The sequence below is a fragment of the Wyeomyia smithii genome, chromosome 2 (genome assembly GCF_029784165.1).
Source record: "Wyeomyia smithii strain HCP4-BCI-WySm-NY-G18 chromosome 2, ASM2978416v1, whole genome shotgun sequence".
Taxonomy (NCBI): Eukaryota; Metazoa; Arthropoda; class Insecta; order Diptera; family Culicidae; genus Wyeomyia; species Wyeomyia smithii.
Window position 1 is genome coordinate 40,151,854 of NC_073695.1, and position 17,282 is coordinate 40,169,135.

The 17,282-nt window shown below is 41.6% G+C and overlaps 2 protein-coding genes across 13 annotated transcripts in view; one reads left to right on the forward strand and one right to left on the reverse strand.

The window, feature by feature from the left end:
* LOC129721459 (opsin, ultraviolet-sensitive) overlaps positions 1 to 17,282 on the forward strand; it is a 253,856-nt gene that overhangs the window by 371 nt on the left and 236,203 nt on the right. For 2 of the 5 annotated variants that reach the window (XM_055674023.1, XM_055674024.1), the window contains exon 1: positions 1,185 to 1,929. The gene's annotated coding sequence lies outside the window, so the exon portion shown is untranslated. The other 3 variants (XR_008727394.1, XM_055674019.1, XM_055674021.1) reach the window with 3 other exon arrangements.
* Positions 2,322 to 17,282, reverse strand: part of LOC129721462 (carbonic anhydrase 7) — a 55,121-nt gene continuing 40,160 nt past the window's right edge. For all 8 annotated transcript variants that reach the window (XM_055674035.1, XM_055674034.1, XM_055674033.1 and 5 more), the window contains exons 4-7: positions 10,346 to 10,510; positions 3,666 to 3,804; positions 3,277 to 3,610; positions 2,322 to 2,999 (exon numbers count right to left, since the gene is read on the reverse strand). In XM_055674035.1, the coding sequence (XP_055530010.1) occupies positions 2,682 to 2,999; positions 3,277 to 3,610; positions 3,666 to 3,804; positions 10,346 to 10,510 (956 nt within the window). In that variant the 3' untranslated portion in view covers positions 2,322 to 2,681. The remainder of the gene's footprint in view (positions 3,000 to 3,276; positions 3,611 to 3,665; positions 3,805 to 10,345; positions 10,511 to 17,282) is intronic.

Consider the following 17,282-nt stretch of genomic DNA (forward strand, 5'->3'; position numbering starts at 1 on the left):
ATACTGATAATTTGAAACATATTTTGATTGCTCTTTCAATCGCAGCCGTACTAGAGAGAAATTGTTGCATTACTATGAGCTGCGAATCCCGGGTAAAGGATCGGGAAATGCCTCAAGCAAAGTTGTAAAAGAATTTTCGCGATCCGCCGCAGGAGTAAAGCGACCAGACACAACCGATATTCGCTCGGTACAAGCACTGAAGCGAACCGTGGTGTACCTGCTGACGGAGTAAGTTATACAAGCTTAGAAATTGTTGCTTCACCTCTTCTCATCTCAAAAGTTAAATGAATAGCTTTTTCTGTTGTATTGTTAAAAAGTTAGTTGATTGATTTTTTTCCCACACAGAATCTTCCACGACGAGCGCCGCTCGTACAGTTTCAAATACGACTTCATCTTCGATCGACTCCGAGCGGTACGCCAGGAGATGGTTATGCAAAACTTGGGTACCGAAAAAACCTTACACTTGCTGGAACCGATCGTACGCTTTCTGGCGTACAGTGCCTATCGGTTATGTGAAGCTCCAATCAGCGAGTTTGATCCCAAAATTTGTTACACTCATTTACAGGAATGTTTGAAAAAAGCACTCCGCTGTTACGACGAATTAGACCGGCAACATCCTGGTCAGCACTACAGCTCTCCCAGCCGCACCCAGATGGAAGGACTTTACCTGATGTTTAATCTTGGCCACACTGAAGCCTTAGCCCGTGGAATTAGCTTACCAAGCGAGCTACGGAAAGCACTCAGCACACAACTTCGGATGAGCATCGAATATCATCGGGGAAATTTTTACCGCGTTCTGCAATCCATAAGCAAGCTTCCGCCGCTTGAAGCGGCTATCGCTGTGTTAAAACTAGCGGAAATTCGCCGGCATCTGCTACTGCGATTCTCGCTAGCCTTCCAGAGCAAGGTGCTGATCGTTCCGCTCGAGTGGCTTTATCACGTTTTGCACTACCAAAAGTATGAGGGTTCAGGACTGATCGAAGATTGCAAATATTACAACCTCCAAGTGGTCGAAAGCAATCAATCGAGTCGTACTCAATCGAGCACAACGGACTGGTGGGAGGACGATGAATACGGTGATTGTAAAGCCAAAACAGCTAGCGGTCAGCTTGATAGTTTTCACCAGAAGTCGGTGAAATTTGAGAGGGCTCTGTTCGATGCTGACAAACCTGCGGTAAGTGTGCGCGGATTGTCCGCAAATTACAGCCACCAGACGGAGTGACATCTCCAGTCTTTGCCTGTTGCTTATTCGGTACGGTTTTGCGATCAACTGACTGGCTGTCATACGTCGTCTGCTCGCTAATTGATTAATTTCGTCTTCTGTATAGAATCAACCGCGGCGGGTGGAATCTGTCGATCGGGCACTGGGTGATGTGAAGACAATCTCCGCGTTGATGTTGAATCAAGCCACGAGCTCATGCTGATTACTAGGGTGAGGTGGAAAACAAACTGGACGGAGAATCATATCAAAATGTTTAACTGATGTCTGCACCACAACAGCCTAGTGGATCTCGGAGATACCGATTGGTATTATTTTTTTAAAGCTGTCTAAATCAAGTGAATTTTGAGGAATAATACTAATGAATCAAGCGCAGTAATTGTAGTGCATCTAGGCGTCTAGCATAAAACATTCTAGTGAATGTAAGGTAAGTACGTCGTTTGAATAGATTGTGATATGTAATTCTATCATCAACAACTGCGGCAATGTAGATTACATAAGGCAACTCGTCTAGTATCGTCATTCGGCATTATGTGAATAAATAAAATTGAGTGGAACTATCAAGCCTGGTGAAGAAGCATATAATAAGCAATAAATGAAAATCGGTTTCAGAGATAGACAACTACGTGGTTTTTGCAAAAACCTAGAAGAAGATGAAGACATGAAATTGAAATATAAGTGATATCTCGACCGTAGTACAAAAAGCACGGGTAAGTCATACTAGTAACCGATACTGAATTGTTTCTTTCGTTCAATAGAGTGAACAGGACAATAAATAATTTTAATCTATGGGGAATTTCGCGTCATCTTAATTGTGGGGCTTTTTGTGGGCGTGTAAGTTTTACTGAACTAAGCAACTATGCACTATGCGAAGTGTGCAATTCTTAATTCGAAAGTTTATCTAGACCAACATTTGTAGAGGGGTAACAACGAAATTATCAGAATTTTTAGAAAAAAAAAAAATTAAAATAATTGGGTTGAGATGCTACACTACATAAAAGAACTGATCAAGAAACTTATTAAAAAATAACACAGCTTCTCCTCTGTTCATCTTGTTAGACGGATTGGGTTGTGTGATATTACAATAATTTATTACCGGCTGTTCCCTATTAAAATCTCATATGGATTTCAATGTGATAGTTATTTTCATAACGATATATTTGGTTGGCCATCATAGCTCATATTTTTAACTGTATCCGGTTCAACAGCGTGCTCAGACTGACAATTTAATGCTTTTCATACGCAATAATTTGAACGAACTTATAACATTTATGGAGATAATTATAATCCAATTAGAGTCCTCAAATACTGCACCATTATCAGGCTTTGTTTTTTCTTCCTAGTAAATTCGATTCAGAGGATTTCAACCACTATCAAATATCAACATTTAGCATCACTTCTAAATTATCTACTAGAGCTATTTACAGTTAATTCAATACAGAAGCGAGGAGTTTGTTTATTTTTAATCAACTAAAACGCTTCCCAACGCCAGCAGTAGCAGCACCGTCCAGCTGGCCACGATGGTCCCGGTCCCACTGTCCGGGTGTCCTTTTCTGCCTCCGCGAGGGGACTTCTGGGACTCGTCATGTTTTTCACTGCCATCTAGCTTCTGCTCCAGCTCTTCGTCAGGCGGCATTTCACCCTCGCCCCCCAGATCAACGTCCTTCACGATCTCGTCCGTGTTGAACATTACCACGCGATCGCCCAGCGGTTGAATCGGACGGAAATTATGGGTCAGTGGGTGTCCTTCGTCGTCCTCTAGCGCCCGAAATGCCTCAATCTAGCGCACGTTAACCCGTAAAAGAGAGGAAGAGTGCGGACATGAAAAGCAAACGTAAAACAGAGAGAAATTTAATATTGCGATTAATTTAAGTGACAGGTTGCGAGTGGTCAGGTCAGGGTGAGTGGGAAAGTCATGAATGAAAAATTTTATTTTCAACAATTTGAATGAATGTAAATACCGGTGATGTTTGTCACGTCGTTGGTTAAGAATAGAAATTTATGATGCTAACAACGTGCTGTCGAGCTACGCATGTCGCGCGCTGTGCTAAACTTACCTGTGCGTGGGACAGCAAAATCGGCTCCTTGAAGTCGATCCACGTGACAACCTCGCTGCACGGTGGCGTCGTCAGTGAGCCGTCGTAGGTGTAGTAATGCAGCAAATCGCGCGCTATCAAATCTCTCAGCGAGGGAGGATTTATGAAAAAAGCCGTTTTGTGCGAACTAGTAACGTTGCCCAGCAGATGGACAAATTCTTCGTAGTTCGGATTGTCCTCCGGGGAGATCTCGTAGAAGAACGCAAGCACCGTCAGACCGTCCGAGTGTTTCATAGCCTGTTTAGCGTTCTTGTACTGCTGCTTGAAAAATACCACGTGCAGCTCCATGGGAAAGCTGTTGAATACAGGTTTAGCATAGGATTTTCGGGTGTAATTTTTGTCATATTTACATATGATTGTCAATCATATCTTCGCTGCCAACCGTGTCATTGTCACCCCAGTGGAAGTGAAGCTGAGAGTACCGATACTCTCCCTTCAGAGGTCCACCGGCGATGGATGGCGTGTGATCGGCACTCATCGTAACTGCCACTGGAATAACAAACAAAAATGGTTAAGAGTTACTTTTTAGGATCAGATGAAAAATAACTTTTAACTGTTGAAACTTCATTTAGTTATCTGGTGTGCCTGTTTCATTTTTTCGATTATTTTAATGATATCATGATTGGTATCGGAATGGATCCAAAATGATTTGTGAAATTAAAATTGCCACATTTTGCTTGGAATTGCTCCGTCTGTGAATCGGAAGGAGAATCTGATTCAAATACAGTAGGCCGAAACCAATCGTTACATCAATTCAGTTAAAACATTGCTTAAACTATTAAACTCAGTGGCAGAATAGACGAAATCCTGTCACTATTTCCGTTACAACTGAAAGATGGCTCGAGCTTTTGCAAGAGAGGTCAGTCGAACTACAAGATTTCTTTGAAAAATCTAATCATGGCAAAAAAATTATTTCGAATGAACGTCAGCAGTTACAACCTATCCTCTCGATAAGCTTGAGGCTAGAAAAGTTTTGGTATTTCGCCACTACTTCAAAATTACAGCATTTACCGCACAACTGAAACGACAATTCTTCAACTGAGCTTCTATTTATTGCGTATACACAACGACATACGAAACTGACTCTCGGACAAGAAATAGTCCGGTTAACCTATGCCCCGGCACCATTGGTTAAATAAGATTTTCACCATCCGGTTCTTATTCTTACATTAGACGTCGTAAATCAGTCTCGTTATGACTTCAAGCGAGCAGATTCCGTTTCAATTGTCTTCAGTTTAATTGCGCGTTTTGTACCATAAATAGGATCGCGACCTCGAAAATATCATCTCCGACAGTATCCAGAATTACAACGCTCTCTAAGTTTTCCAAGTGGTGCCTAGAAGAAGGGTTGAACATTAACCCCCCCCTTTACCAAGCAAAGGACGTATTCAATCATTTTTCCGCTACTGAATGTAGTCAGACTTAGCTGGATAACAAGTTAAACTGGAATACGCAAACTAGTAGCCTTATACTGTTCGGCAAGACCTGGAAGCTAAAACCGCATTTAGCGCTCTGGTTTAATATCACCTTTGCTTGGTCACGTAGAACCTACGAAGCCTTCGTATAGTGGCCTAAGGTAAGTTGAGCGGCAGCTCAGGCAAAACTTAACAAAGTTCAGCAACTGGCTTGTGCAACCAGTGCCTTGTGCGCAACGCCGATTGCCGCCATGGAAGTCTTGTTCTGTTTACCACGTTAGCTTGGTGCACTAACGATGCTTAAGAGTGACTTAAAGGGTCATGTTAACATCCTAAGGGAGTTGAAGCTGAAAGCTTCAGTAACAACAGTGCATGGCAGCGAAGCCCAACATGGTGTTCCATACAAAGTGGTAGACACAGATCGCTCAATGGAGTGCTGAGTCTTCCATCGGGCACCACCTATTTCTACTCGTATGTCTAAAACATCGGATGCCCGACTGGACCAGGGATCTATGCTCTGAGTACTACCACATCCACCATTCAAAATCGGTTAGGTCCCAATCGACACTTGCCGCTTTTTCATCGCTGAATCTGAGAGCTCAGCCCATTTACTCTGGTTTTACGGAGCTCTTGCTCCATCGAGGTTCAACTTCTCCATATCCGGCATGGAGTACCCATCCCAAAACGGTCACTAGTTTTATGAAACGTGTAGTGTAGGCACAGACTTGTAAACAACAAGCTCCATCAATGAGTTTATCCTGTAATCTATATACAGCAATCAGCAATTTTTGAGGCGGACTATCAATGTAAAAATTAGCGATGATATACAGTAACTATTCGCTAACTGGGCACGCTTTAACTGGACTTCTTTTTAACTGGGCGCTCGCTAACTGGGAGGATTCCCAGTTAAAAAGACAACAAGCGTCAAATATCAAAACGAACATGTGGATTGGGAACGAAAACTGAAAAATTTAAGTGTCTCTAATCGAGAATATTTAAAATACAAAAATAATAATACAGCTGATAAATGTACTCGCTTTATAAAACTAAAGTTTAAAAGCTTTATTTGAGAGATAAGTTTGTAGTTGTGGCTTCCCTATTTGGTGATCAACTTGAGAACGAAAGCCTTTTATGAAATTGTCGCGAAGCAGCGTTATCCATCGAATTCCCCCTCGGCGTTGAGATGATATCCCAGTTAGCGAGCTGATTTCAATAACTGGGAAGTGCTCGTCGCCCAGTTAGCGAACAGTTGCTGTATCTGAATCTTCCTCTGTGACTTCCAGGATTGCACAAGGACCCGCTGACGTTATTGCTCTACTACAACTACAAAATTCATTGAACAAAATGTCCCTCTGACATTTGTGCATTATCTAAAATTATTCTTCAAAATCCATAACAACACTCTCATAACGACACTCTCTTTACACAGTTTTGACTGAATATTCGAATGATGCACGACTTCAGAAACATCCACTACTTGGTACAAACTAACTAGTTTTGTCCTGTCTTTATTCAGACGTTGCAGACGTGAGGTCGTTCAGAGGACCGAACGTTGACTCGGATCACTATCTCGTAGTAGCCAAAATCCGCGCCCGGCTGTCCAACGTGTTGAAATCCAAGGCAACGAGGAGGATGCAGTTGAACATCCAGCGGCTATCAACTGGAGTGCCTGCAGAGTACTCGCAAAAGGTTGATGAACGGATTAAGGAATGAGTTGAAGGAAACCTGAATGAACAGTGGAGACACATCCACAGTTCGATCAGCACTACAGCGCGAGAAGTGTTGGGTACAACTGCGGCAGCTGCGTCCAATGAGTGGTTTGACGCTGAGTGCCAGCGAGTGACGGAGGAGAAGAACCGCACCAGGGGTCACATGTTGGCCACAGCTGTGACTCGTCAGAGCGTGGGTAGATATCGAGATGCTAGAGCCGCTGAAAAGAGACTCCATCGCCGGAAGAAACGACAGCATTGGGAGCGTGTTCTTGCGGAGGCGGAAGGTTGCTTCTCCAGGCACGATGCGAGGAGCTTTTACAAGAAGGTCAACGGAACCAGGAATCGAAACGTGTCAGCCACTGTCATGTGCAACGATAGGGAGGAAAACCTTTAAAGTTTCGTGCATCCGCAGACGAGGAAAAATGGAGAACGGTGGGAGGTGCTGTCCAGTCACTGACATGCACATTACGGCTGTGACTGTTTCCCCGCGTTCGGCAGATGTAATGCCACCCACTTGTTTTTTGCCTTTTAGTGCTGCCACTTTAACCTTCTTGGGAGGGACCTGAGGGGGGTTGAAAGTAAACGTTTTCCATTATTTGTATACCGACTAATTTCATGTATATAACAATAACTAACAGTACAAACACTAGCCTCATCGGCGTTTAAAATTCTATCAGGCGTAAACCTAGGATCCTTTAGCGTTTCTTCCAGTAAATCGTAAAATGCATACACAGAAGGTTTATTGAAGCCCCTTGCTCGGGCAGCAGAGGTAGCTTCAGGTTTACGGAAAGTCAATTCGGGATTTCGTTCTAGAAAGTTACTTAGCAAAGCTCTTCGTAACATCTTGGTAGATTTGTTGAATGGGTGCCTCAATGCGTTTTTATCGGCCAAATCAAATGCTTTCGAACGTTGGTTATTGTGATTCCATAGAACCTCTTTTCCAAATCCAGTAGATGCTGTACCAGCTCCTTTTCTTGTTGGGGATTGAACACGGAATCAAGTGGTCCTAACCGAGATAATACAACTGGTTCCGCCAGGTGGCGAATTAGCTAGGTTCGTGGAACTGCATAGCTCTCCGCAGCTGTTTTCACTGGTGATCCACTTTTAACAGCCTTCATGGCCTGTTCCAATTGCTGAGTGGTCCATGACTGCCGATTACTTTTACGAAAGTATTTTGTTGGCATCTGTAGAACGCAATCGATAATACAAGCGAGAAAACTCGTGTGTCCATCTTTCCCTACCTTAATGTGTCCGTCTTGCCCGACCTGGCTGCAATTTTTTCAATCGTTCGTAGCTCTGTACTGAAACGTCGAAAAACCGCTGGATTCTCACCAGTTAATAAGTTAAAGACGTAATGAATTGTAATTGCTGTCTGAAACACACGAAACACAGAAGTTTCACTAGTTTTTTCCTATTTTCTGTAGAGTAGAAACTATATCGAATAGCACGTCCACGAAGAAAATGTTTATTTTGTTAACAAATTTGACAGCTCGCTTGCTGTGATTCAACAGAGCGTCTCAAAAGTATTGACATATTATAAAGAAAATATCTGCATCAACAAATTACCATAAAACATTCTAGTTTGTGAAATTTTGAAAGTGTCCATCTTACCCGCAGTGTCCGCCTTTACCGACTTTCCCCTATGGAAATCTTTTTTAAAAAAAGGTGAATATATTTTTCCAGGATCCTTTCAAGTACTTACTGTGTTAGTGTAGACTAGACTCGACAAATAAATTTAGGATTACCGCTAGTAAAATAATTACATACCAGCGAAGTTTTCAACATACGTTCCTTGGCGATTCTCCGTATGCAATAATTTTTAATTTTACGGCCTAACTGGATGCTGCTTTGAATTAATGTGCAACGTGGTATTGATTTGCAAAACTTACCGAAACCAGTTATGAAAAGGTATTTTTCGGAAGTAAACTATCAAAACTTGAAGCCATCAAACCAAAGAATGCTTTTGCATTTGTTTTTGGCCATGAATTACCCTTCCCTATCCTACTCCAGTGATAAAATTCACAACAATTGTGAAAACCACATTAAGCATGGATTCAATGATCGTTTTTGGTTCGCCCTCTGGAAAACTATCTTTAAAATTAATTTCATTCATCATTGAAATTGGACTTCAAACGTTGATATACGAATTGTTGTTAACTGACATAATAAGTATATAGTAACAGTTAGTATAACAAAGGCTTCTGCACCGCTAGGTGGATGAATTCTGGTTTCACGTCAAAATCAACCATATTTGTTTTCCAAATTTAAATAATTTTAATGCTAAATTTATTTAAATTAATTAAATTAATTCCACATAATTCCAAAGATTGGAGCCACCATAATAACACTTCTTGCCCTTTTTAAAATTGGTTCCATTTTATTGATTAGTTCTCGAGTTATGCAAAATTTCGTGTTTTATTTGCATGGGGTCTCAATGTAGTCGGCCCAGTGGGCTGATTTTAATTCAATAATTTAAAAGAGTCCCTTTTGCAGATTGTCAAAAAGTCCGTGAATCATGTGATTTTTCTATAAATAAAGAAAGTCTGTCGGTAAAAATCCAGGAAGCATAGTACACTATAAAATAAGGGGTTCAATCAAGTTTCCCACGATTGAAACCATTAATTTTATCGTTATTGTTTTTTGCTAATTTTTGTTTTTTGCTAAATTTTTGTTTACCATACCTGACTAACTCGTATGCATCTGCGCTAGGAAAATGTCGGTAAATGTCGGTAATAACAGCTAGGGAAAAAAGAATACGATGGAAAAGTAACAAACTATGGTGAACTCAGACAGCATTGCTACTGAGAATAATTTTCTATTAAAAGCTTTCAAATATTAGCTGCATAGGACCCATTATTGAGCAAACTCCACATTAAATTGTAGTTCATCAACAACCTTGAATAATTCAATCAAAATTTTGTATTAGAATTGCTTACTCATTTGAAGCAAATCGACAGTGTTTTCCGTTTTTTCAACAGTCAATAATACACATTGCAATTATTTCCGAAACTTTTCACCTTTGATTTTTTTTCTTGTCTGCGAGGGAGGGTTTCAACCCCACCCATCGTCTGGATAAGGGCCACGGTTCGAGCATCTGATCTCGACCAGACAGGCTTACTTTCAAGTATCCACCGCTGACGCACGATGCAAATCCACTTACACGCCACTTGACACTCGTCGCTTCCCTTAATTTCGGAACAGTGTGACAATTATTACGCCTCGTAAGATGGGTCACAGCCATGAGTGAGATCTGCCGGCTGATCGCCACCAAGCTGTTCCAAAGGTGGCAATGGGTTGTGCAAACTGTGGAAAGCACTTCAATCCACAAATTGCTTACTGGCTTGCTCTCTTGACGTGTCATGTTATTTGCTCCTGACGAAATCGACCAGCTTACGATACACACGGTGTAGTATAGGGGCAAACTGGTTCTGACCGAAACGACTGAAAGTCACACTTTAGCGAGGCAAATCCCGTGTGCCGGAGTCGCGGATGGTATTCGCGAGCGAGTGGCAATCGATTAATTGGGCATGTGAATCCCACATGATTGCGAGCCGCTCTGGCTGACGGGTTAGAAGTGTGCAAACTGCTTGTTGTGCTTTGCCAGCAAGAATTTTCCGGTTTGCTAACGCTTTCTACCCCGGCCGCTTTCTGGGTCGCACTGATCACTGACTGATTCATGTTCTGATAATTGGGTGTAATCGTAAAACCGCAAGGTTATGTAGAAGCGAGGGAAAAATTCTTGTACAAACCCGACTCATGACAGTTAATTAAGTAATAGCGATTCATTTGACTAATCGCATTTTTTTATCGAACATGTAAAGATTTCTTTTTAGTCATTTTAAAATAGAGATAAAAGTTGTTGGTTTTGAGCTTAATTTGATTGGAGTACAGAAAATCACTCACCCGTGTGTCCATTATTAGTCAGGTTGGTTTGCGCCGGGGGAGTATCAAACTCATTCATCACCAGCGGCGGCAGATTGACCTTTTTCACCTCCAGTGAATTGATGTTGATCGGACTCTGATGCTTGCCGGTACAACTGTTGTACTGTTCGCCCCAGTGAGATGGACCTGCAAATTGAAAACAAACAAAATTTCAGCCACTTTTAATGAGTTATGTCTGATACTAGAAATTGTATGTAATACGTTCTATTCATAACCGTAATTAGCTAATTATGACCCTTGCATGTGTCAATTCACATCCCGATTTGTCAATCAAAATTAAAAATCTGCGAAATCGCATTTCTGAAATAGTCTACCAGTATTTATGAACCGGTTTAAACGGTACTGTGGTGATATGGTAAATGCAAACCAACGCCGCACAGTGGTCGGAAAGGACTGAAATCAGGGCGAAATTAATAACTTCTCAGGGTTGCCTCCTAGATGAGCGATGTTTTCTCGAAAGTTGATCGTGAAACCGTTGGTCAACTTTAGGTAATGGCTATGTAGTTCAAAATTTCACCGCTAGGGCGGCGCTGTCACTAACTTCTTAAGGAAGCAAAATAGAAAGATAATGTCTAAAGGAAGTATGTAGAGAATAGTATTTTGTGAAACTCTTCCTTGGATATGAAGTAAGTACCTGATGTATTTTTTGAGAAATTTAGCAAATAATCTCAAAAAACTTGATGTACGGCTACTTATAGCATGTTGAAGAAGAAAACCCCGGAAAATCTCGAACTTCACGATCCAGGTATATCAAACAAAGTTAAGGTATGCGTAACGGCTATCAACATTTAGGTAGTTTGAATTTTAATTTTATGAGTGGCGTTCTAAGCTAACATTGCTTGCTAAAAAATGTCCGCTTGCGTGTCGCACACTCGTTTTTGTTTTTGATATTGTGAACGTTTCGGCGAAAATTGCCCAGAAAACTTTTTTGTTCCTGTCTCTATGAACACGAGGGAACATTAACGTCTTTGAATGAGTGCGGATATCGGCGGGGATACCATTAAAAACTCTACACGAAGTTGGAGTGCCAAGTATTTTCTTATACTTATTTTGTGGAGAGCTTGTTCTCATGAAACAACTCTAAAAAAGGATAACTGAAGTTGTAAGAATGCTAGAGTAAGGCCATATAATCAATTTGACACTATTGTAACATTCATTACTACTTCTGCATTCTATAATAAATCACCTGAATAAACAACGTAAAAATAGAGAAGTCGTGAGTGCACAAGAAGCCAATCTTCTCTACTAAGTTAAATGTATGAAAACATTCATAATCCCAACATTCTGATGAGTTTTCAATAGCTTGTACTCTGAAGAAATGATTCCCGAATAGGGCTTGCTCGATGCATTAAGTTAAAAAATTGACTTTTTTCCGACTTTATGCAGTTCCAGACCACTGTGCGCCGTCCAGTTTCCGATTGGGTGTTTGTTGATGCTAATTGAACTAATAGATCGATTATTTATTGCTCCGCTGTAACTCACTCGCATCGCAGTGATTTTCAATTTAAACTTCCCTTCTCGCTATTGATGAAGACAATTTAATTAATAGTATATCTTTGTTTGACGTTGATTATCTGAAAATTGCAATACATAAACAAAAAAGGCTATATTAAGCTATCCTATTTTTCTGGAGTGTCTCCCAGCTGGTCTCGAGGTACGATGCTGGCCTAACAAGCCAGTCGCCGTAGGTTCGAGTCTCGGCTCGGGAGAGACTGTTATGTCGAATTCGTTTTTACGGCAGGACTATCCCGTCCCGGACTACGCTTTGCAGCTGAAAAAAAAAACACTTTCCGAGCAGTTGCAATGGTGTGCGTAATACCATAGGTAACTGTCACTTTTGTTTTGGTCATTATCGCCATTGTCTTTTATCGCATTTGTGCTACTGTACGAAAAATTTGCCAATTTACTGAAAAATGACAAAATAACAAAATAAAATAAATAAAATTCAACCTGATGTTTGACACGCGAAGAACGATAATCAAAGCAAACCGATTTTGACACATTTTTTTTCGATTTTGACACATACGTGTGAATGTGTTGGTGTCTTCAAAACTGCACTCTGTTTCTTGCGCGGACTTTCCGGGACAGAAAAAGGATAGTCCGGAAAATGAAAAAAAAAAACAGTGATAGGACAAAGTGTAGTCCGCGGGGTAGCTACACCGCAAAAACGAAAACGACATTAGTGTCAGTAGGATCGTAGCGCTAGCCCCGCAATTGTCCTGTACACTTACAGTTGGTTGCGAAGTCTGTGTAATAATAAACAGAAGGTCGAGTTCCGATACGGAATGTAGCACCAAGGCCTTGCTTTGCTTTGCTTATTTTTCTGGTTTATTGCAACATGACCATAATTTGTTCTGGCGAAGCAAGAAAATATTTTTCCACAAAGTTATTATTTGAATTAAAATAAAATTGTTTTGCTAACAAGATTTTTTAAATTTTCATTTTAGTAATGTTACTATAACTATATAAACTCAGAAAAAAAAAATGGGAAAAATTAATATTTGCTCAAACAGCAGGTAATTAAATAGCTTAGCGTTCATGAACAGATAAATTTTAATATTTTTTTTTTTTTTTCTTCACATAATTAAGATAAATTTTAATATTGTTTTCAAGTGATTACTCTGCGATGTTAAATGGTGAACAAAAACAACAACGTGAATATATTTTTGGAAAACTTGCAAGCTCGCGTTGGAGAAATCACAAGAATTGTGTGCAAGCCACTACGACAAGGTTGGCTCCAGATGCCATTTTGAATCTTTTCATTGTCACCACATTATTTCTAAAGAGTTATTTTATTAGTGTTGGATAAAATGTATTGTTATTGATCCCTCTTGAACGCAATAATGCAAGTATTGCGATTATCACAGTCGAATCTCGCACACGATTTCGCAGTTTGGGTGATGGGTATCGATACTAGCGTTATCGAAACGCTTGACAGAAATATTTTATTGAGCGGGGGCCTAGTGTGGTTGGTAACGTCTCCGCCAACCACGCTCGACGCCTGGGTTCGAATGCCACCGCCGACATAGGTGTCGATGGTTGTGAGGTGGCGTGATCCACTCACAACCAACCCAACTGGTCTAGATTCAATCCTAGCCGACACCGGGAGATTTTCTGAGGCGAAAAATCTCTGGGATCACGCCTTCCATCACATGAGGAAGTAAAGCCGTTGGCGCCGGTCCGTTAATAAACGGGTCGTGAGTTAGGGTCCTGGGTGTGGAGTCGTCTCCCTGGGCGTCGGTGATTGGCCACAACAGTGGCGGAACTAGACCGACGGAAAACAAGCGAGAAAAAAAAAAGAAATATTTTATTATATAGACAAAAAAATCTCTATCATGCAACCTTGGTAGGGTAATAAGAAATCGCTCCAGCAATGGTCAGTGCTTGATACCTATATATATTAATAAAGTATACTTGAAACCGTGAAGTCTGGTATCGATACTATGACAATCGAGAAAGTATCGATACTCAGTATCACCTAATCAATCATGTAACACTTATAGTTTTGTTTTGATATTCAACCTAATTTTCAACTTAAGCTGCTCAAAAATATATACTTAATGTTGCAAATGAAAACCAAAACAAACAATGAACCCAATAAAAACTGCCACTGCGCTACTGAGGTGTCAATTTGATAAAGCGAAATAAGAAATTGGGCAATGAATGATTATCACAGAAGTCCAAATAGTCATGCAAGGGGCAATAATGTAACAAACAACCGCATGCAGTTCTACGTCAACCTTGTGGTCGTGGCTTTGCACACAACTCATGTAATTTTTTCAATCAATTGCTGCAAGAACGAATCTGTTCCGTTCTTTGATTTTCATTTTACACCCCTATGCTACCGAATTTTGATTTGCACATTTGCACATGGCATCACTCAACAGGAAGTGAACTTACACTTTGCAATGCGAACCAGTTTAACAGTCAGAGTACATGAAGTTTGAAATAACTTTTAATTCTAGCGCAAAACCCCTTGAGAAAACTATATATCTCCATTCATTTTTTTTTTGCCCTGAGAAGGACAATTTGTGTTCAATTTAAAGGGTGATTACTCGCTCTGACAGTTCTAGCGTTTGTAATGAAACTGGCAAAATGGAATTTGTTGTAAATACCCCAGTCGTCGTATGCTCGAATCCCGACTTGTGGGAAACTGTCGGAGTCAATAAGATAATAGCGCTAACTCCACAAGTGTTCTGTACACTAATGACCCACCTAGTTTTGATCTGGAGCCAACATAATTGCTATCTAAACCCTTCTTTATTCGTTTGGTTTTGACACAGTATTGACTTGAAGCGTATTGACCGAAGCGCAAGCAATTTGACTAATTCGTCAGTTTTAACATATCACCGCATTAGCTTAGCTCGTAAACAACTGTCTGACACCTCTTTCGTACTCGTGTAGTAAATCGCAATCGCATTTCTTTATTCCTGGGTAGGTTGGCACTAACCCAGTGGAATAAGAATTTCGCTATAACAATTGGCTGCGAAGTCTGTGTCAAATAAAATAAAACACAACATGAGTCATCTCGGGTCTAATTCTAATAAGAACAAGTATCCAATAACAGGGTGCGCCCTAATTATTGCAGCAAAAATGCAAAATTCGTTTGCGGGTCGAGAGAAAACGTAGAAATAACAATCAAAACTGGACCTTCATAAAAAACGATGTCCTGGCTCACACGAAGAATACCGTTCAAGACTGGTGCAAGCCCAACATTCCTTCTGTCATCACCAAGGCTGAGTGGCCTCGCCAAACTCACCAGATCTCAACGTGATGGACTTCTCGATATGGGGGAAGCAAAGGTCTGCTCACGAAAACACACAAGTTTGAAAGAGTTAAAGACCGGGGTATGGCAACATGCTATCTCTTTCTATGTTGAATGAGTGAAGAGTCTTCCCGACTAAAGTGAAAAGTATATGGAACTTTTGCTGGGCGCCTGTCCCGGGCCTACTGTCAAACGTGTAGAGTTTAAATAGGGCTGCCATCCCCTTGGTTAAAGATGTCTTTGCACAATTTTTTGGAAGGGAATTCCTCAAAATGTCTTGACCTGTCATCATGACATGAGATTTGACAGCGAAAGCACTAGATAGAAGTGTTATTAGCTTTTTCGGACATTATTGTGCCACGATTTTGATTTAATTTACTACAGATTTGATGTGGAAAATAATTCAAGTCGCCAAAAGAATGCGAAGCGTTACGAACTAGTATCTATTGAGTATCTATTCAGTTGAGAATCGGAGTTCTCGAACAGCGACAATCAATTTTGCTCTTAAATCGTACGTTGAAAACGACTATGCTGAAATGCATCCTCCGCAGGACCTGCAGGGTGATCTAGGCGGTTCATGGGAAGGACTTATCGCTACGTGATTGGACTTAGAATTATTGTTGTAGGCAACGAAGTTTACCGATGACACATTTTCCACTAGAACGATGTCCTTCCTTATTTAGATGGCCGTACGTCCTAAGACATGGCTTGCATAACGTGGTTCCGCGAATTAACTCGGTCCATGGCTGCCTGCCTCCAGTTCCGCGGGTACCCGGTGCTCTGCAGATCATGCTCCATCTGGTCCACCCATCTCGCTCGTTGCGCCCCTCGCCTTCTCGTTTCCACCGGATTTGAAGCGAACACCAATTTTGCAGGGTAGCTATCCGGCATTCTAGCTACATGCCCTGCCCAGCGTATCCTTCCAGCTTTAGCCACTTTCTGAATACTGGGTTCACCATAGAGGCGCGCAAGCTCGTGGTTCATCCTTCGCCTCCACACTCCGTTCTCCTGCACACCGCCAAAGATGGTTCTTAGCACCCGACGTTCAAAAACTCCGAGTGCTCGCAAGTCGTAGAGAACGACCGGTCTTATTAGCGTTTTGTACAGGTTACACTTGGTGCAAAGACTCAGATTTTGCGACCGTAGTTTTTTTTATGGAGCCCATAGTAGGCACGACTTCCACTGATAATACGTCTCCTTATCTCCTGGCTGGTATCGTTGTTCTCAGTTACCAGAGAGCCGAGGTATACAAACTTGTTGACATCCCCGTCGATTGCTACCGTATTGCCTAGGCGTGCCCTGTCGTGCTCGGACTCACCTGCAAGCATATACTTAGTTTTTGACGTATTAATCTTCAGTCCGATCCTATCTGCCTCACGTTTCAGTCGGGTATACTGGTCTTCCACCGTCTCCAATTTTCTGCCGACAATATCCACGTACTCCGCAAAGCAAATAAATTGATCTGATCTATTGAAAATCGTGCCTCGCATGTCAAACCCCGCTCGTCTCGTAAAACCCTTTAGTGCGACGTTAAACAATAAGCAGGAGAGACCATCACCTTGTCGGAGCCCCCTGTGAGACTCGAATGGGTCCGACGCTCCACCCGAAATTCTCACACAACACTTCACATCCTCCATCGTAGCCTTAATCAGCCTTGTCAGCTTCCCGGAAAGCCGTTTTCGTCGAGAATTTTCCATAGCTCTTGTCGGTTTATTGTATCGTATGCGGCTTTAAAATCGACGAAAAGATGGTGTGTAGAGACTCTAAACTCACGGCACTTTTGGAGGATCTGCCGCAGTGTAAAGATTTGGTCAGTCGTAGACCGTCCTTCCATGAAGCCGGCCTGGTAGCTTCCTACACCCCTGCTGGCTAATGGTGACAGGCGTTGGAAGATGACCTGGGAAAACACTTTGTAGGCAGTATTCAGGACTGTGATCACTCGATAGTTCTCGCAGTCTAGTTTGTCTCCCTTCTTGTATATGGGACAGATAACCCCTTCTCTCCACTCCTCCGGTAGTTGTTCTGTTCTACGATCAGTCGATGCAGCGAGCTAGCCTGTTTGTCAGGGCCCATCTTAAAAAGCTCAGTTCCGATGCCGTCTTTTACAGCCGCTTTGTTGTTCTTGAGCTGCCG